At 37.9% G+C, this 19,780-nt stretch overlaps 1 protein-coding gene across 9 annotated transcripts in view; it reads right to left on the bottom strand.

The window, feature by feature from the left end:
- Positions 1–19,780, bottom strand: part of LOC107734441 (protein furry homolog) — a 59,626-nt gene that overhangs the window by 30,535 nt on the left and 9,311 nt on the right. For 5 of the 9 annotated variants that reach the window (XM_016546399.1, XM_016546393.1, XM_016546395.1 and 2 more), the window contains exons 2-11: positions 8,752–8,942; positions 6,773–6,826; positions 5,580–5,719; positions 4,532–4,622; positions 4,127–4,206; positions 3,845–3,925; positions 2,359–2,527; positions 2,165–2,257; positions 1,851–1,949; positions 890–991 (exon numbers count right to left, since the gene is read on the bottom strand). In XM_016546399.1, coding sequence (XP_016401885.1) covers positions 890–991; positions 1,851–1,949; positions 2,165–2,257; positions 2,359–2,527; positions 3,845–3,925; positions 4,127–4,206; positions 4,532–4,622; positions 5,580–5,719; positions 6,773–6,826; positions 8,752–8,868 — 1,026 coding nt within the window. In that variant the 5' untranslated portion in view covers positions 8,869–8,942. Of the gene's footprint in view, positions 1–889; positions 992–1,850; positions 1,950–2,164; positions 2,258–2,358; positions 2,528–3,844; positions 3,926–4,061; positions 4,207–4,531; positions 4,623–5,579; positions 5,720–6,772; positions 6,827–8,751; positions 8,943–10,462; positions 10,548–14,997; positions 15,225–19,780 lie in introns of those variants that run through there. The other 4 variants (XM_016546397.1, XM_016546401.1, XM_016546398.1 and 1 more) reach the window with 3 other exon arrangements.

The following is a 19,780-nucleotide window of genomic DNA, read 5'->3' as shown; positions in this document are numbered from 1 at the left end:
ATAAATGTAATCTTAATATATACTTGAATACATTTAATTGTATTGTTTTAATTTATCATAGATATATCAAAAAAATGTATCCTATTGTAAGAATGTTTAGATAGTTTACTGGCAAGACAAATAAACTGATTAAAATTATTTTTTACCAACTTTTTTATATTTTAAACCTTATCTGTTCTTTCATGTTTAGTGTTTTTTGGCTTTGGAGTTAATTGTCCTTGGACTTTTGACCAAATGTGGGCACTGAAGTGAACTGGATCTTTTTCCTACAGGTCAAAACCTTCATTACATAACAAGTCAGCAGCTCTCAGACTAATTGCAGCAGACTGCTGCAAGCACAACATGATAACTGACTGAGAGACACTGAGAGATAACAGAAATCAGATAAGAGCTGAAAGCTTGAAAGAAAGATTCAGCATCTTGTTTTACATCATTGCCAGAGAGTCTCTCAGTGCTGCACTTCATGGTTGTTATTTTGCACCTCCTTTCATTTGCCCCAACTCATTTCATTCATTCTTTCATTCTGCCTCTCTCACACCCCCACACAGGTACAAAATGTACAATGAGATGTTAAAGCTAATGATAAAGGATTCTCCTGTCCTACCTGCCTCCCCTTCAAGCAAACAAAACATTCCTACAATTTGCTGCCCTCCCTCTGCATTTCACACATTTTTAACAGCTATATGCTTGTAACTGCTCCCTCTTTAAATATCTGTGCACATGACTGATGGGCTCCAATGGTTAAAAGAACTTGCGTTCACATGATGCACCTTGCACAACAAAACTGCATTCATTTTTCCACATGAGCTGCTGTAATATGCTCATCCACAATGTGACGTCTTCTCAGGTCTACTGTATCACACAAGCTTTGTGGATCACAAAGACTCACTTTCAGGTTGGACAGGCAGTTGTTGAGGAAGATGTGCCATCTGTTTAGAAAGATCTGCTTCTGGCTCACACACAGCAGACACGTTACCAATGGATACAGAGCCTGAGAAAGAAAAAAAGACAGATCAATGATTACATTATATGTCTTTAACAAGAATTATATAATTCAATGACTGAGCAAAGACAGTAAATCACTCTAGAACAAAGCGTATTAAATTGTCTCTCCCCTACACCTTTTTATATCTGTAACAATTCTGACACACACAAGTTCCAATCAAAAATACCACAGTTCCAAAAAGTGTTACAACTAATAAAACTGTGAAAGCTTAGTCAAAGTTATAATCAAAAAGTTATTAACATAAACATAAAAACAAACAAAGATTTTAAAATATTCTTAGGCAGCTTAAATTAATTTAATATCGTGAAAATAACTGGGGCACCCATGTTAATATGGTTTCATTCAAATATTTGCCAAGAAAATGCCTGATAGCACATTCACTCTTAGTAATTTCATTAATGTAAATTATTTTTAAAAATTCACATTATTTATTTAAGGGTATATGGGTACTTGGGGGTTGGGAAATACACTTTGAGAAGCACAGCTCTCAAACATATTTTGGAAAGTACTTTCCTTTCATAATAATTTTCCACTTGAGTTGTTATCTTTAAGCTGGTTTGTAAAGTATTTAGCAGCAATTTGTGGCAAACAAATCAACTGAAACGATGTCCTTTAACAAGAATGTCAAAATACCCAACTCACACACATCACACAGCTATTGTGTGCCACGGGTTGGGAATGCAACTCAACAGTTGTTATTGTAAGTTTTGAAATTTTGAAAAATAGTTAGAGATGGTCTATTTGAAACATCACAGACAGCAAAAACATGTCAGCTATGAGTCAATTACTGTAGATGCATCTCCCTCTACTGCTTTCAAGCATCGTAAAAGAGAGCAAGACTTGCCAGAGAGTGTTTCTTCCTGGATGACAGGTCTAACGTTGTGTCGTAGAGGGTTTCCACAAAGTTTCTCAAACAGGGCACATTCACCTCATTCTTTACCGACTGAAGAGAAACATCATATTGAGTATGAGTTACAGTTTGGACAGAAAAGTCATTATTACATGATTTAAATCTGTATATTCTGTAAACTGTTTCTTATTTAAACAAATTACAATTTAGTGCATAAATAAAAAATACATTTAAATATTCATAAAATATTTAAACATTCAAACATTTAGCTTGGCAGTGCTTACTATAGCAGAGACAGCTGTACTTACTGCGGCTACAGGGACGAGTATCTCTACGAAGAGTCCAGCCAGAGAGTGTTTAATGTCCTTATCTTTCACCTCCAAGAAATACTGAGCACACTCCTATAAACATATAACAGTAAAAGAGAAAGATTTTTATTTATCATAGTGTACACTGTTTCTCAATTAAAGTAGAACATCTGTAGAATTGTTTTATTGTGTACCTGCATAAACTGGAAAGATGCTTCAAAATCTTCCACTGGGTACATTTTAATGCGAAAGAACTTGACCCCCATAATGAGGCTGATGGTGCTCTGGACCACAAGCGGGCTCTGTTCTTTCTGCCTGAGCTCCTTCAACTCTGAGATGAACTTCTTCCTCACTGCAGGAAACCTGGGAAGAATGGAAGGGAGGTATTAATATTTATTTTTAAAAATAATACAACAGCAATACAGCAGAGTTATGGTTTGATTCCCATCATTTTGCAGTGGAGATTTAACTGTAAGCTGTTGCTTGCTTATCTATTTATGTAAAATATATTTTATAATAAATTGCTTATGATGTTACTCATTTGTAAGTCTAAACGAGTAAATAAAATTTATGCTGAAGCTAAAAACAGCGAGACATAGGCAAAATGTCAGTCTACATTTGTACATAATTTAAAAACACTGCAGACAGTATACAAAAATGTGTCCTGCCTGAAAGCATCCCATGTCTACTTTAGACAGATTGACCAAAATTCAAACATCTTGTCTATTCAATACTTGTCTGTCTCTTTTAGTTGTCTTTATTTGAGGGCTTTTCTCAGTATGCATGATATATGTGGCCAATTGCAATTAATCCAATTAATTCCATCAAATTACGATGGGAAGCCCAAGTTGAAATCCATTCCACCAAAGTCAGCCGATTCTGTTTGGCCAGGACTTGGATGTTTCTTGTACACATGTGTTAGGGAGTGTTTGTGAGTTCACTCTGACAGAGGGAGAGATCTTCAGCTCTATATTTAGAAAGGCATCTGGAGGGGGAATAGGGAGGCATCTCTCTCTGCAAGACTCAATGTTTGTTTTAGGTGAGCTACAAACAAACTGGCTAGTTTCCCACTCAGAGAAATAAAGTAACAATGTGTATTTGCACTGTACACACTGTTTGACTGAATTATGCTATTTATCTTGTACTGTGCTGGGGCGAAGATGCACAGACCCATGCATGCCTAATATGTCATTCGACTTCAACAGACACATGTAGACACCAGAATTGTAAGACTTATTATAAGTGCAGCCACAAGGGCATTTTTCATGCTATTAAATATGGAAAGAGGCCATTACTGTCAGATCTGGCGCTCTCATACTGATAGGGAGAAACTCCATCTTTATGTGACACTGATGGAGCTTCCTGTGAGCATGACGAGATGTCTCATCTATCAGGGTAATGGTTTTTCAAAAAAAAAAAAGCTCATCATTTTGAGCTTGAAACAAGGTCGCTGGCTTCAACAGGAATCATGGAGCCAACCATTTCGAGGTGAGATGGGAATTTTATTGCAAACGGAAGTGTTTTTGCTTCAGGATCCAGATTTTACAGTGGACTTCAAGTGGTGACCCAACACAATTTCAAACTAAAATGGTTTCACTGGTCTAAAATCTCACTCCACATAACTGTATATGAAACTTTAAATATGTTCTTATTGGCTAATTTTGCTGCTTCATAATTTACCTGGACTGGGCCACGACACCGACAACCTCTGCATACAGATCAGCCACTATGTGCATGTTGGTTGTGTTGGACCCAAGGTACCTGCAGGACAGAGAAATACCATCAATCTTACTGTCCTTCAGCAAAATCCATTCTGACTTAACAACACTTACATTTTCAGTGAGTACACTCGAATAGGGAATATAAATGATGTAAAATGCTTATTAGGCAGATTTACTCATGCAAACAGATGCAGGAAAATAATGGCTTATGGTGGATGGAGGAAATAACTTGGATTGTTACCCCTCTTTGTACTTGAAGTGTTTGAAGGCCAGGTTAATGACTTCCTGAATGAGGCCATCCAGAAGAGGGTGGAGAGGGATCTACAAAGAAAGCGAGAAAAAGGATGAGTAAATTAACAAATTAAATAATAGAATATTATTACAATATTAACAAATTAAATAATAGAATATAATTAAATACATTTCATTAATTAATCTATTTATTTATTACTTTAAATTAAATAAGTACAATAAAATAAAATGTAAATGATTAAATCAAAATTGAAATAAATTATTTTTTATTTAAAATTAAATTAATAACTATACATTAAACATTATACACATATAAAATTGTATACATTTCTGCTTCCTGTTGTATTTGTTTGAGGCAGGTTGTCAGTTTTGTGGTTGTTCAATCATACCCTACCTGTTTTAAAACCTCAATAAGCACCAGTGAGAATATGAAGTCTATTGCTAAGTCCCTCCTTTCCATCAGATAATCTTTCTGCTGTTCATCACTGAAAGAGAGAAGGAATGAGAAGAAACTAAGTAAATCACATTTTGATAAACAGTCACTGCTTAAGTCAATATTAATATAAACATGCTTCCGGGCTTCGCTCCATGAGAGCTTCTGAAGTCCTCTATGGCCTGTATTTGATTCTGAAGCGCTGATGTAACCAAACCTAACTGCCAATAGCGATATTTGATTACGGTCTGTGGACATGAGATCCCATATCACTGCTGAGGAATTTCTACCTTGCCTTTACCACTAATACATATGTGGCAAAGAATTTAGGCTAAGAAAATGTTTAAAGGGAGGGACCCATTTCTAAAATACATTATTAAAAAACATTATTATGAAAGTAGGCTTGTATAAAAATGTCCACAGGAAAAAGATCCACCAGACGATGCTAATCTTGTTAGCGCATCTATTCAACAGCCAATCATCACAGCCCTTTAGCTATTACTGGCCTAATGTCAGATGAGCTGCTGCGCAGTACACTGCAGTAGAGATTGTATTTCATAAGATGAAGGCAAGGCTTCCTGATGACAGGCATCAATCACACGCTTCCATCCACACTAGATCACACATACTGTACATAAACACACAAATATAAACTTCCACAGAATACTATTAACACGCTTATGCAAAAGACATTAAATCAGATTATACTGACTTAAAGACTTATAAAAAAGGTTTGTGGAAATGAGACGAGCAGATACTTGACATTGTGTGCTCTAGTTTTATCTCAAGTATACACTATAGACAGGGTGCAAACTGACCAAACATTTTGCCATACATGCTAATGGCATTTAAACATATCGTTTGTACCTATGAAAGGCACAATACCCTATATGGGAGTCTTATTTTGTCTAAGAAGTTTACACACTCCTAATGGTATTCCAGTTAATATTAGAGAGTTTAAAAAAAAAAGTTTAGAAATTAGTAACTTTAAATCTAGGTGAAGACTCACTTTTTGGACTTGGTGTTTGCACGTGGGCGATATTCGTGGGACTCGTCTTCCAAGCCGTTCTGTCTTTTATACCAGTCAAATAGCGTCCGCAGGATGGAAGGAAGACAATACTCAGCAAGTGAGCTCATAGTGCTGATCAGCTGTGCGGAAACAAAGGAAATTTTTCATCAATTGTCACAGCGCTAATTGTACAGCACAAAATGCAAAGGGAATTAACTAGGTTATGCACAGAATGGAATATTAGCACACTGCATACTGTACAGTATATACTGTATACCTATTTTATAAAAATAGTATGTGAAACAGTTTGCAGTATCCATATTTTTCTCCAGAAAATGAATACATACTAGTTTTAGGGCATACAGTAGTATAAATAGGCAAAATGAGCATAAATGTAATGTTATTATGGGTGGAATTCGGTTTTATTAGAAAACAGCCAGAATTGAGATCCAGGGAGTGGATGCGGTCATACAGGCTGGGCTAAACAAAATAGAGGAATAGTGGAGGGGCGTCTGGGCAGAGATGGCCTGGTATTCTCCCCAACCACTGTGAGATGTTCATGCACACACACACATTCAGGCTGCTTAAGAATTCAGTACAGAGGGGTATAGTCGGGATGGCATAGCACCAACTACAGGAATGCTATTCTTAGGGTCTGACTGATGATGACAAAAATCTACCAATAGAGAAGGGCAAGAAAAGTTGGATGGTATGGTAGCAGATAAATTTTTTTTTCATTCTTTTTCAACATTACTTTATCATTTGTAGAGCTATCAATTTATTGTGATTTAAATTTAGAGAAAACAAAAACATGTCTACAGCCCCGATTGTTTAAAGGGGTCATGTGATGCGATTTCAATTTTTCCTTTCTCTTTGGAGTGTTACAAGCTCTTGGTGCATAAAGAAGATCTGTAAAGTTGCAAAGACTAAAGTCTCAAATCCAAAGAGATATTCTTAATAAAAGTTAAGAGTCAACCACAAAACGGCTCGTTCTAACACGCCCCAACATGTCCATGTCACTCTGTGGGAAGATTTGCATTCTTAAACCGCATAAACACATTTCATTACACCAAATACACAAAATAATGTTCTTTTTAGCAACATCATATGACCCCTTTAATTGTGAGTGTGTATCAGGCAGGATAAAAGTCTTAAATGTCAAGAAGGATATGCAAAATGTCTCTTGATCTCACCTGATCGAACTGTGGGTCTTCTCCTCTTTGTAGAGATTTGGTGAGGGGCTTTTCCTGCAGAACATCAAAAAGAACTTAAGAGTCATAGATCATTGGCTTCAGATTCCCAGCTAGAAATCAATCTTTCTTTTGTAATGAATGAACTTGACATAACATATAACCAGAACCACACAGAATCTGCACTCGCAAACCTTCACAGACTTCAGACTTCATTCAGGTGAAGAAGAAGCAGAAACAAGCAACAGCATATTTAAGCAGATGCATTTGAAAAATAACACAATCTCATCAAACAATAAACAGCATATAAATCAAAACTACCTGGACGTAGTCTTTGACAAAAATGTGATTTTCTCTGCTTTTTGTTCAAAATGTTGCTTTTTTAATGAAACTTATCCACATTCAAGTGTTGATAAAATAAGAATACATGAAGCTAGAATAAAATTTTGTTTAAAAGCAGGCTCTGTTCTTCCTTTTGTTGTATTGCATGTTCAGCTATTCACACAGCAAAATATTCTGGGGGCCATGAAAGTTTTGTGAAAATTATCAAAAATGCTGCGGGTGACTGGCAACTTTAAAAAAAAAAAAACGCTGGCAGAGAAAGAGTCAATTTTAGAGGCTAATTTTAATCAGGCTTTCAGGCTGCCAATAAAACTGTAGTACTCTCAGCTTTGTTGAACACATTATTCCATGTTTCCACTGCAAAAGCTGTTAAAAAAATTCCCCCCCAAAAAAGCTTGTCTTAATGTGCCTATGGTACTCACATGAGCATTATCAGCGATTGAAAGATGTCAGCAAAGACTCTTCTACTGATTTTTAGCGCTAAAACAACTGTAGTCCTCTGAAGTTCATTCATTTGATCCAAACAGAACTCAATTTAATCTGAAGATCCCACAGCTTTAATGTGCAGGCGTGGGAAACTGGGCCATGAAGCCAAGAGAATGACTTAACTGGGGTTGGGTCTGGAGGTCAAATCAAGTGATTAACCCCATAACATGCAGACACACTCGTGGACACACGCATGCACACTTTCAGGATGACGAGGGTGGACAGGGTCAAAAGAGAGCTGTGATTCTACAAACAGGTTGAATATAGATGTCTAGGTCATGGCTGTGTTCTGTTCATAAAGGTAATGATTTCTATTGTGGTTGAACTTTGTGCCTCTTAAGACATGAATCTGATACAAAGTTACAGCAGTGATCTATAAATTGTGAACTGTACATTACTGGCTGTTGACTTGAAAATGCACCTGACAAAACTCAGCACCTCAACTGTGATGACAAAGTCATGAATGTGCAATTGATTCATTAGTTTAAAGCACACACTGTCTGGGCGCGCAGTATGTCTGTGCACAGAGATATTAGTTAAATAGGTGTGCTGAGAGCTTTGACTGCTTCCTGTTTGGTGCGTAAGCTTTTTGGCTTGAAAATACCAAGTAGACGAAACCCATTCCTGTCCACTTAAATCTGCACTCCAGCATAATGGAATTACAGTGATACAGAGAGACCAGGCAACCTGAGCCACTGCAGCAAAAACAGACACAGTATCTCACGGCTATTAGTGCAGTTTGAAGATATATTGTGAAGTATTAACATTCGATGCCTGCCAACTAAAGCAATTACAAATGAAAGCCACAGCAGAGTCATTAATAACTATGCCAGAACTGTTAGATATCTCTCTTTCTCTGTCTAATTGATTTAGACAGCATATTGTACACTTCTTGTTTTTCTACACTACTCAACATACCAGAGAATCAGCTAAAATGAGGCGTAAGAAAGCCTCAAAGCAAACTTTGACTTGTGGCGACTGATTTTAATATGGACTAGACATTATCTACTTGCATTTGAGGTCTTAGTCAGATGATCTGCATGTAAATGTTTTGGGAAATTAGATCCCAAGAGATGTTAAACTTTGTCTTGCCTGAAAAATGTCTGACATCAAAAAATAAATACATTTAAAAAATATAAAAAGAGGTCTCTTACCAGTGGTTCTGCCATGATGATGCGTATTTTGCGTTCAGACAGGGTGGTGAAGTTGGCGAACAGGCTTTTGAGGACATACTCTCCCGGTTTGCTCTCAGGGTCCACGGTAACTGGCATGGTGGCAACGGGACCTTTCCTCTCGCCTAGAGTGCTGCTCACTTGGGGGAGGGGGCGCTTTCCTACGGGGGATGCTGGGAATGCACAAAAAAACAGTATTAGATTATTATGGATCTTATTAGTAGCTCAACTATTGTGCTAATCATTCTACATATGACTTGGTGGGCAGTGCACAAGCTCTGACATGTGTGGTGCTAGTGACTCGAGTGAATACAACTTGGGTGATTTTCTGATCCCACACAGAGGCAAAAGTGACTGGCCAATCAAATGCTTTGAGATGGAATCAACTTGTCAAATTAGCAAATTAAAAAACATGACAGATATTTTGACAGATATGAGATACTGAAACTGGTGCTGTCAGTGTTAGGGTTGAGGCCCGAGTCTGTGCCTTGAGAGCACCATCTCACATCAGCCTGGGATGGAGCAGCTGGTGTTTTCATTTTTGGCATGACCATGTCATTGCTCCCAAAGGGGGGAGGGGGCATGCCCATGTCATTGCTCCCAAGGGGGGGAGGGGGGGTCAGCAAGCTGGCCGGGGCCGGGGGAGCCCACGTCATGTGGCTGCAGGGGCTTCGAGCATGTGCTCCTCTTAGAATAGACCCCTGCATCCTCACAAGTCACAAGCAGCAAAACGAATAGAAAAAAAATCCTAATTCCTAACAGCAATATGAGCAGTTTAAAGATATATGCAGTAACTTAAAATGAGGCAATTACCTCAAAATGATGATTGTATAAGTGCTTTTATGAACAGTAAGAGATTAAGACTTACAAGTTAAAGGACTGTTAAAGGGTTCTCTTATTAACTAGTTTTTGCTCATTTAAAACTAAAGCAATCCATGTCAAAACAGTGATGCACTGTTGCTTAATCCCCTATTCAAGCATCAAAAGTAGACAATTCCTCCACACAGTCACAATTACACTTCTCAAGTCTTCAGTGTCAACTAGATCTTTTCAGTTTTCTGAAGAAAATGTGAGTGGTGTTTGCCCGTGCAAAACATATTGACGCAAAGTTACAGTGTTGTGGATGTTTGTTTGTCAAAGCATCCATGCAGTTGCAGTCCTCTGGCAGACCTCAGTACTTGCACAGTTTAAACTTCACACCATGTTAATGGGAGTTCATGACCTGACACTAGGGTTCCACTGCTCAGGTCAAGGGTAGAACAATGGAATGATTAGTACTTGTGCTAAATGACATGAGACAAACCACCTAGACAGAAACCCGAATATTTAGAAGCTGTTGGATGCCTATTATCAAGCAAGACCAAAACAGACATTGAACATTTGTTAATCATCAATTTAAACTTACTACATATGGTTGGCTTGACAGTCATCTGTAAATAACATTAACGTCAACTACGTTATTTATGGACAAACAGCGGACGTCAGTTGACACCTCCGAAGTTGCTGTTGAGCCAGAGCGGTTCAAACTGAATGAGCAGGGGAGCTGCTAGAAAGGAATTTTGAAATATTCTGCTTGCTTCATGAGCCTTGAACACACTATCAGGAATCCACAGAATGCAACCTCCTTAGAGCAAGCGTTGAGAACATGAACAACACCCACGCACCCGCAGACCTTTCGCTCAGTGGCACCTACCAAGGCCCTTGATGAAGCTGATGACGCTGGCCCGACTCCACCGCACGGGAGACAGCTCCATGATGCGGCCGTGTCAGTTCCAGTAATCCGAAACAAAACTAGCCCTCTACCTCCACCAGAGCTCCATACTTCCCATCTGTCTTCCCACCCTGTCTTTGTGGACCGACACCATGCTGGGCAGCCCTATCAAACGGCCACGAACTTGGGATAGCAGGGCTTTGCTCTTGGAGTTATGGGAGTAGGAGACCGCAAGTTCAAGGAAACACAGCCTTCCTGTGTAGCTCCTAGTAGTTTTGATAAAAGCAAGCACTAACTGAGGAGAAGGTCAAGCTGGAATTCAAGCAAAGCCAAGAGAGAGAGTGAAAGATTGAGTGAGAAAGAGAGAGGGTGGGAGGGACTATGTGGTGCTATATTTAACCTCAGCACTGACACAAACTCTTCTCTGAACACATTCATTTATTTTTACTGGGAGTACACACAATTAATATTCAAAACATACAGATATATATATATATATATATATATATATATAATTTCAATTAAATCTATAAAAGCATTACATTCTATAAAGGAATTACAATTCCATTTATGAATACGCATTGTGACATCATAATACCCATTGTGACATCATAATGCATTTAAGATATCATCACTGGATTTCACTGGAATTCACACTCAGTGAAAAATGATATCTTAATGGCCATTGTGACACCTCACTGGATTTCTCTGCACACTTCAGTGAATCCAGTGATTCTGATATTATATTTCACTGAAGATATCGTAGGTATGGTATAAACATGATCAGAATGTCTGTTGTGACATCATCACTACATTTCAATTTATTCTACTGGACTCACTGGAGTGTGCAGTGATGATCTCACAGCAGCCATTCCAATATCACATTTAACTGGATATCATGGGTAGGATATAAATATGCGATCTGAATGACTGTTTGACATAATCACTGCACATTCCAGTGAATCCAGTGGTATCCAGTGAAATGCAGTGATGATTGTCACAACAGCCATTCAGATATTATATTTATATCATACTTATGATATTGGACCGACACCATGCTGGGCAGCCCTATCAAACGGCCACGAACTTGGGATAGCAGGGCTTTGCTCTTGGAGTTATGGGAGTAGGAGACCGCAAGTTCAAGGAAACACAGCCTTCCTGTGTAGCTCCTAGTAGTTTTGATAAAAGCAAGCACTAACTGAGGAGAAGGTCAAGCTGGAATTCAAGCAAAGCCAAGAGAGAGAGTGAAAGATTGAGTGAGAAAGAGAGAGGGTGGGAGGGACTATGTGGTGCTATATTTAACCTCAGCACTGACACAAACTCTTCTCTGAACACATTCATTTATTTTTACTGGGAGTACACACAATTAATATTCAAAACATACAGATATATATATATATATATATATATATATATAATTTCAATTAAATCTATAAAAGCATTACATTCTATAAAGGAATTACAATTCCATTTATGAATACGCATTGTGACATCATAATACCCATTGTGACATCATAATGCATTTAAGATATCATCACTGGATTTCACTGGAATTCACACTCAGTGAAAAATGATATCTTAATGGCCATTGTGACACCTCACTGGATTTCTCTGCACACTTCAGTGAATCCAGTGATTCTGATATTATATTTCACTGAAGATATCGTAGGTATGGTATAAACATGATCAGAATGTCTGTTGTGACATCATCACTACATTTCAATTTATTCTACTGGACTCACTGGAGTGTGCAGTGATGATCTCACAGCAGCCATTCCAATATCACATTTAACTGGATATCATGGGTAGGATATAAATATGCGATCTGAATGACTGTTTGACATAATCACTGCACATTCCAGTGAATCCAGTGGTATCCAGTGAAATGCAGTGATGATTGTCACAACAGCCATTCAGGTATTATATTTATATCATACTTATGATATCCAGTGAAATATGATATTATAATGGCTGTTTTGACGCCATCACTGCACACTCCAGTGAATCCAGTGGTACCCATTGAATTGTAGTGATGATGTCACAACGATATTCTGATATCATATTTCACTTCATCACTGCATTTGACTGGATACTTCTAGATTCACTGGAATGTGCAGTGATGGTGTCAAAACAGCCATTCCAATACATTTCACTGGTTACACTAGGTATGATAAAAATATGCTATCAGAATGACTGTTTGACATAATAATTGCACACTCCAGTGAATCCAGTGAGATGCAGTGGTGATTGTCACAACAGCCATTCTGATATAAAATTTATATCATACTTATGATACCCAGTGAAATATGATATTATAATGGCTGTTTTGACGCCATCACTGCAAACTCCAGTGAAATGCAGACATCTTATTTCACTGGATGTGAATTCCAGTAAAATCCAGTGATGATGCTATAATAACAATTATGATAACATAATTTGATTTCCAGTAAAACTGTCTGTTATGACAATAATTGGACAAAACATACAGTATAGTGGAACTAGTTTAAAATGAATGGATGGCTCTTGTGAGCCGGATCTTTCTGTCAAAAGACCCATTTACTCATAATTTATCAGTCTAAACAATGTTTACCTAGTTAGTAAAATGACACCATCATAGAAAACTAATAGTTCAAAACTTAACACTAAAATAAAAGCTTTTGCATTTTTCAAAAAGCATTATAAAAAATGATTAATCAGGAAAAATGTTGTTTTCCAAATGAGGACATTCATATGTAACCAAAGGAGGGTCAACTTTAGCTAAAGGAACACATTTGTCCCTAAACTGCAGTTAATTATATACACAATAATTACGAATAAGTGCAAGGCAAGTCCAGACACACCATCATCTACTATATCCAGTCCAAGCAATTGCTCAGAAATACAGTATAATACAGTAATCGTACTACAGACCCACTCTCGATAATGAGCGTGTCTAAGTGTGCGTTAAAACGAGGCAGCAAACTGACCTTTATTTATCTATATAAACATACAGAACCCCTTTCTCCATTCATCTACTCTTTATCTCACCTTGATTATTTGTTGCTCCAGCTCATCTTAATAATCACTTTGTACACAAGCTAATTCACAGCAGGTTGAGCTTGCATAAAAAAGGGTGGCTCTAACAGAAAAGACAGAGCATCTGGAAAGCGTACCAAGTGATAGCGAATTAAACTGATATAGAGAAAGAGAGCATGCAAGAGAAAAAAATAAGAAAGAGAGCATGCAGAAAAAGAGATCAGAGGGGCTGGAAAGAGATTTGAATGGATTTGCTTGAGTGAGTTAGCAGACTGTTACCAGGCCACCTGTTCTACTTCACAGGGATCGAGCAGCAAGTCTAAAACACACGAGAACAAATTAACAGCCACTGGACAGCAACACAGCTCCTTTGTACAATAAAAACACATCTTTATCACTATCCATTAACAGTTCTACCTCTGCTGACAATGCAAGTTAGAGATCCCTCACAAACACACACACACACACACACACACACACACTACAGAGCAGTGACTTAACATGTCAAACTGTATGTATTTGAGGCTAAGAACTGGTTAAACTCAGTGATGTAACATTTACCATTCCAGTGGCATGAATCCTTTTGCACTAGCACATTATCAACAGCATCTTCAATGTCAAATTCTATTCACTTCTGATTTAACATTCAAACTGAAATGTCAGACCTTTTTTGTTAATGTTTTACATTAGGCTATAACAACTAATCTATAAAATAAATTTAATAATGAATCAAACAAATAATCAACAGAATAATCAATGATGAATCTAAATAGTTGTTAAATAAAGCTGGAATTTTATAACCATTTTAATCTAAACTAGAATAGTTAAGGAAATAATTCAGGGACACAAAGTTCTCCATTTGTCCCTCATGCAAAACAATAACACTTTTACAAAACACACCCTATATTCCACTCAGACTTTGTAAAATCATGCTTTTCAAACATCATCAGAAACATATAATGTCACTGTCACCATCATCATCTTCATATACATCATCCATGACATAGAATAACCTTGACATGGCGCACACTCGCACGCAGTGATGTTTGCACACTGAGAGATATTGACGTGCTCAAACACTGCACGTGATGAAGAACAACAGCACAAATCCTCCTGATCACGTCATGAGCCCCTCTGGTCTGCAGTCATTACATAATGCAACCTCTCCAGCCAAACACTAATGAACCGGACACACGCACACATTTAACATCATCAATTTACAAGAAACATCCTGAGGGCTGAAGCCAATAATCTCAGAAATAACAGAAGGATGTAAATATTCCAGAGTAAACTGAACCATTTAAGTCTCCCGATAAAGTTGACATGAAACGGATGGGGTTTAGATCTCGTCACTAGCACTAAAAGGCATAAAACTGAGGAAAAGCATAGATTCAGCAGATCATAAACAACTCTGTCCTACAGAAGTGTCAGCACACAAATGCAGCGGCATCTCACGTGGATGTAGAATACTGTGTGTGTGTGTGTGCTGAGTTCGTACTCACTGCTGCCCCAGGATTTCAGCAGAGACTTGATGCTGATCTCAAAAAAGCCTGAGTCCTGCTGGCTGGCCATGGCTGGGTAGCAGGCTCAGTCACCGTAGCGACACAGAGATGAGAATCCAGGCAGAGAGAGTTGGTGGAGTGATGCAAAGAGAGAGAGGCCGCTTTACAGCGCCATACGCTGCAGCACTGTCTTTCGCAACGTGTCCCGTGTCAGCTCTGAGTACCAACTGTTCTCTCTCCTCTACCTCTCTCTTTCCTGCCCCCTCCCTCCCGCACTCTCTCTCGCTCACTCTGCATTAAGAGGATTGGCTCTCAGAGAGAGAATGAAAGAGAGCTGCTGTTGGTATTGTCCAGTCTCCCTGAGAAGGACATCAAGAAAAAGGGAGGGGGGAGGGGTTTGTTTGTTTACTGCAGTACTGCCCTGACCAGATTGGTACAGAACGACTGTTTCTCAGTGGTCTTGTTTGCCATCCTGACAATTCACTAAATGTAAATATGTTTTCAGTAGAATGACGCTGCAGAGATTTCAAATTGATTCGCTGATGCTTTAATAATGTCTTTCGGCAAATCAGCTTGCAATGTATCTGGTTGCCATAACAACAACACACACTTCCATATCTACTGTACACATAATATTTTAATATTACTATTCATTTTTAATGGCATTTTATTTTAATATTAGTATATTAAAGGAATAGTTTACCTAAAAAGGAAAATTTTCCTGAAAATTCACCCTCAGGTCATCCAAGATGTAGATGAGTTTGTTTCTTCATGGGAACTAGAGAAATTTAGCATTGCGTCACTTGTTTACCATTCGATCCTCTGCAGTGAATGGGTGCCATCAGATTGAGAGTCCAAAGAGATAAAAATTGTAAATGGAGCTTGATCTGTGCATACTTCTTTCCTGAATAAGACTAGATTACTTTTTCACTGGAGAAAACAATATTAAGGACTCATATTTTAGCCGGAAACAATGGTTTGAAGTTAAAAATATCACAATGATGGATTTGTTTCTTACAAACACAGAGCTTTTCACTTCACAAAATGTTAATTCATGTACTAGATTTGTTACTTGTGGATTATTGCGATGTTTTTATCAGCTGTTTGAACTCTCATTCTGACGGCACCCATTCACTGCAGAGGATACACTGGCAGTGATGCAAGTCATGTAATGCTAAATTTCTCCAGATCTGTTCATATGAAAAAACATTTTGGATGGCCTGAGAGCAAATTTTCAGCTAATTTTAATTTTTGGGTGAACTATTCCTTAAAAATTAAGTATATTAATATTATATGCACAATTACATTTCATAATGCAGCAGGTGGAGGGCAACAGCCTGTCACACACGAATCATGTGATCTTGTGTGTTGTTCACTGCATGAGAAGATGACAAATCAGTGTGTGGGAATGGGATTACATTGTCACGCCATCTGCTGGCTGACACGCAGCACTGCAGCCAAACACTAGATTATACAAGGCATGTGCTCTTGAACACGCACACAGTAAAACAGAAAGTATTGCGTAGGTTTCTAAAGGAAAAATGTGATTCAATACTTCACTGCTGAGCATTCAATTTGACTCATGCGGAAGGCACAACAGTTCACATTATGACTTCATCTCTGTCTGTTAGGCTTCTTTTCTCCCCCCCCCAAAAAAAAACAGTGATGTCACCACTGGGTAATATCCCTACTGGAAAAAGGGCAACTGAAAGCTTTGCTTCAAGACATTAAACAAATCAAAAATCACAACCAATCCAAATTCATCTAGTTGATTCACACCTTTTGCCTTTTACATTTAAAAAAAGACAAAAGGGAGATAAAGAAGGAGAAGACTAGAGCTGATACGAACCTGTAAGGCTGGTCTGATCATTTCGTCCCATTCTGTGTAGTAACAGCAAATGTATGGCCAATATGCAACATACCTGAAATATTTGTATTTATTTGTTTATTTATTTTATGACCCAGAGCATTCCAGTAAATTTAAATATTCAAATTGTCATGGAGACACCAGCCGCCCAGATCCTGCAGCTCCACCCACTCATCTCTCAAGCTCACCAAGGCTGCATTTATTTGATCAAAAATACAATTAAAACAGTATTATTGAGAAATGCTATCACAAATATTATTTTTAATTTTAATTTTTCAAAATGTAATTTATTCCTGTGATGACAAAACATCTTATTTACAAAATATTTTTTGAATGGAACAAACAAAGCGATGTGTTGTGTCAATGGTCGATATACATCAGTAAAGGAATGTGATGCTAATCTCTCAGATGGTCACTTACAGCAGACAGAATGTAAGACTTGTGGAAGGATGAAAGCAAATAGTTTCCATGTGAAAGCATTTGGATTAAAGTTTTGTTAACAGCGTTTGGCGAGTTACCAAACATGTTCTACTCTATGCTCTTTATCTTTCCAGAAATTCTTGTTCCCTTTCATTTTTGTTCTCTTTTGCCTTGCCTATATTAAGACGTTTACAAAAAGAAGCAACAAAGAAATACTGATAACCCTAACCATAAATATAAGCAACCGTAATATTAATGCTTCCCTTGGCAAACACACAGTATGTTTACATCAAATGAACAGTTTTGGCTCTGGAAAGAGTGGCGTGCTGTATAGGACAACTTGATTGACAGAGTATGTAATTAGTGAAGTGTATCATAGCTCTCAGCAAAAGGACTGGAGAAAGATCCTTCACATTCTGTCACATCCGAATAAATGTGAAACCGAGAGGAACTGATCTTTATTCTGCAAGATGTGTTACCAAATAATGTAACATAACGAATGAGGGAAATTAAATATGCATATAATATGTGTTAATCGCTTTAACTTGCTCAATATTTTATTACGTTACTCACTGCATATGACAGATGCAGCTTGCTTCATATTCAAAGAGCCATAAAAATGTCCAGTTTCTGATAAAGCTCTGGTAAACACTGCCAGTATTTATATGCAATAAAGCGGTGACATAAATCAGCACAAAATGACTTATGTGTTTGCTCTGAAAAAGTTTGGAAATGTGCTGTTTGTGGTGGCTTGAATTGAGGAGTGTCTGGGTCTCTTGAGGGTTTTACTGCTACTGCTGAGCTCTCCCAGCTGCACATCTCCACAGCAGCTGGGGTCACACCCACCACTTCCACCACACACAAACACTCTCACGGTTTCGTCTGGTGATCTGCTTCAAAGAAATCACTTAAAAGTACAGCTTACTGTCCAATTGACAAAATAAACAATCACAAAATACAAACTTTAAAGTGATTTTACAACCATTAAAGGGACAGGTTACACGAAAATGACATTTCTGTTATCGTTTACTCACATTGTGTAATTCCAACCAGTCTGGTTTCTTTTTTCTGACTTGTTTCAAACTGTTTTTGCCCAATCAATTAAAATCAATGGCATCCACAACAACAATGAACCTTGGGATTATGAAATCTTATTTATTTTTTCCCCAAATTCTATGCTTTCCATTTTAATTTAAACTTAATTTTTATGACTGGGTTCCATGATTCTGTCTGCGTTTTCTGCATTGTGGAAATCATAGGGTCCTAACTGAACCCTTTGACTTTCAATGTATGGACAAAATATTCTGTTGAATGGATATTTAAACATGGTAAACATTGCAAAACGTGTCTGGCAATCAGATGTGATGCTTAATTGCAAAGACAAACTCTTTGTTTAGTTTTAGTTGTTATAAAAGCCACGCAGGACAATAATAATGTATAGCCATGCCTGCAGGCAAAAGCCAAAAACAACACAGATGCTTAAAATAGTTTTTGTTGTTAATGAAGAGCAATTAAATGCTGAGTCATGTTATTTTGCTACATTACTCATGTTAGGCATCAATTTATGACATTCCTAGCAAACTGTTTATGATTTTATTCTCTGCTACGAGAGCTTCACAGTGCTCGAATAATCTTTACAAGAAACCCCCAGAATTCCAAGCATTCGGAGAATCAGGTGGCCTCTGCCAGCTGTTAGACTCTGGCCCAGGGATCACTGACTCATAACTATCCAGCGACTGGGATCCTGTTACCATGATACTAGTTCCGTGTCAGTGCTGGTGAGCAAACTGCCTTCCAAAACCCATGATCTAATTGGGCTGTTTCCAATAAGAGTCAGCGATGTGTCGAGATGCTAAAATTAAATAAGGAAAACCAAGAGTCAGTGCTACATGTGAACATTCTTCAAAACAAATCTTTGGTGTGCAAAAATGTGAGGGTGAGTAAATTAAATCTACATGAATTTAATCTACATTAATAGAAATCTAACTAAAACTCCCTCGTTGTGTTCAGCTGGTTTCTCCTCTGATAAAAGGTCTCTGCCAATCAATAAGGCTTCTGTGAGGGTTCCTGGTATTAAAGGCATCTGTCACACCTGTTCAGTACGGCTCTGAAAAAGCAATCATGAGAGACACATGCGCCCACTCAGCAGAAATCCTTAAAGGGTTAGTTCACCCAAAAATGAAAATTCTGTCATTAATTACTCACCCTCGTGTTGTTCGAAACCCGTAAGACCTTTGTTCATCTTCGGAACACAATTTAAGATATTTTTGATGAAATATGAGGGCTCTTTGACCCTCCCATAGACAGCAAGGTAACTACCACGTTCAAGGTCCAGAAAAGTACCAAGATGATCGACAAAGTAGTCCGTGTGACATCAGTGGTTCAACTGTAAAGTTACAAAGCTACGAGAATACTTTTTTGCATGAAAACAAAAATAACGACTTTATTCCACATTTTCGTTTCTACTGTGTCACTTGTGGACGCGCGTTCACGACA

This window comes from Sinocyclocheilus rhinocerous, unplaced genomic scaffold, assembly GCF_001515625.1.
Source record: "Sinocyclocheilus rhinocerous isolate Xijiao unplaced genomic scaffold, SAMN03320098_v1.1 scaffold1211, whole genome shotgun sequence".
NCBI lineage: Eukaryota > Metazoa > Chordata > Actinopteri > Cypriniformes > Cyprinidae > Sinocyclocheilus > Sinocyclocheilus rhinocerous.
Note: the sequence above shows the minus strand (reverse complement) of the source record. Positions and strands in the feature narration are given on the sequence as shown.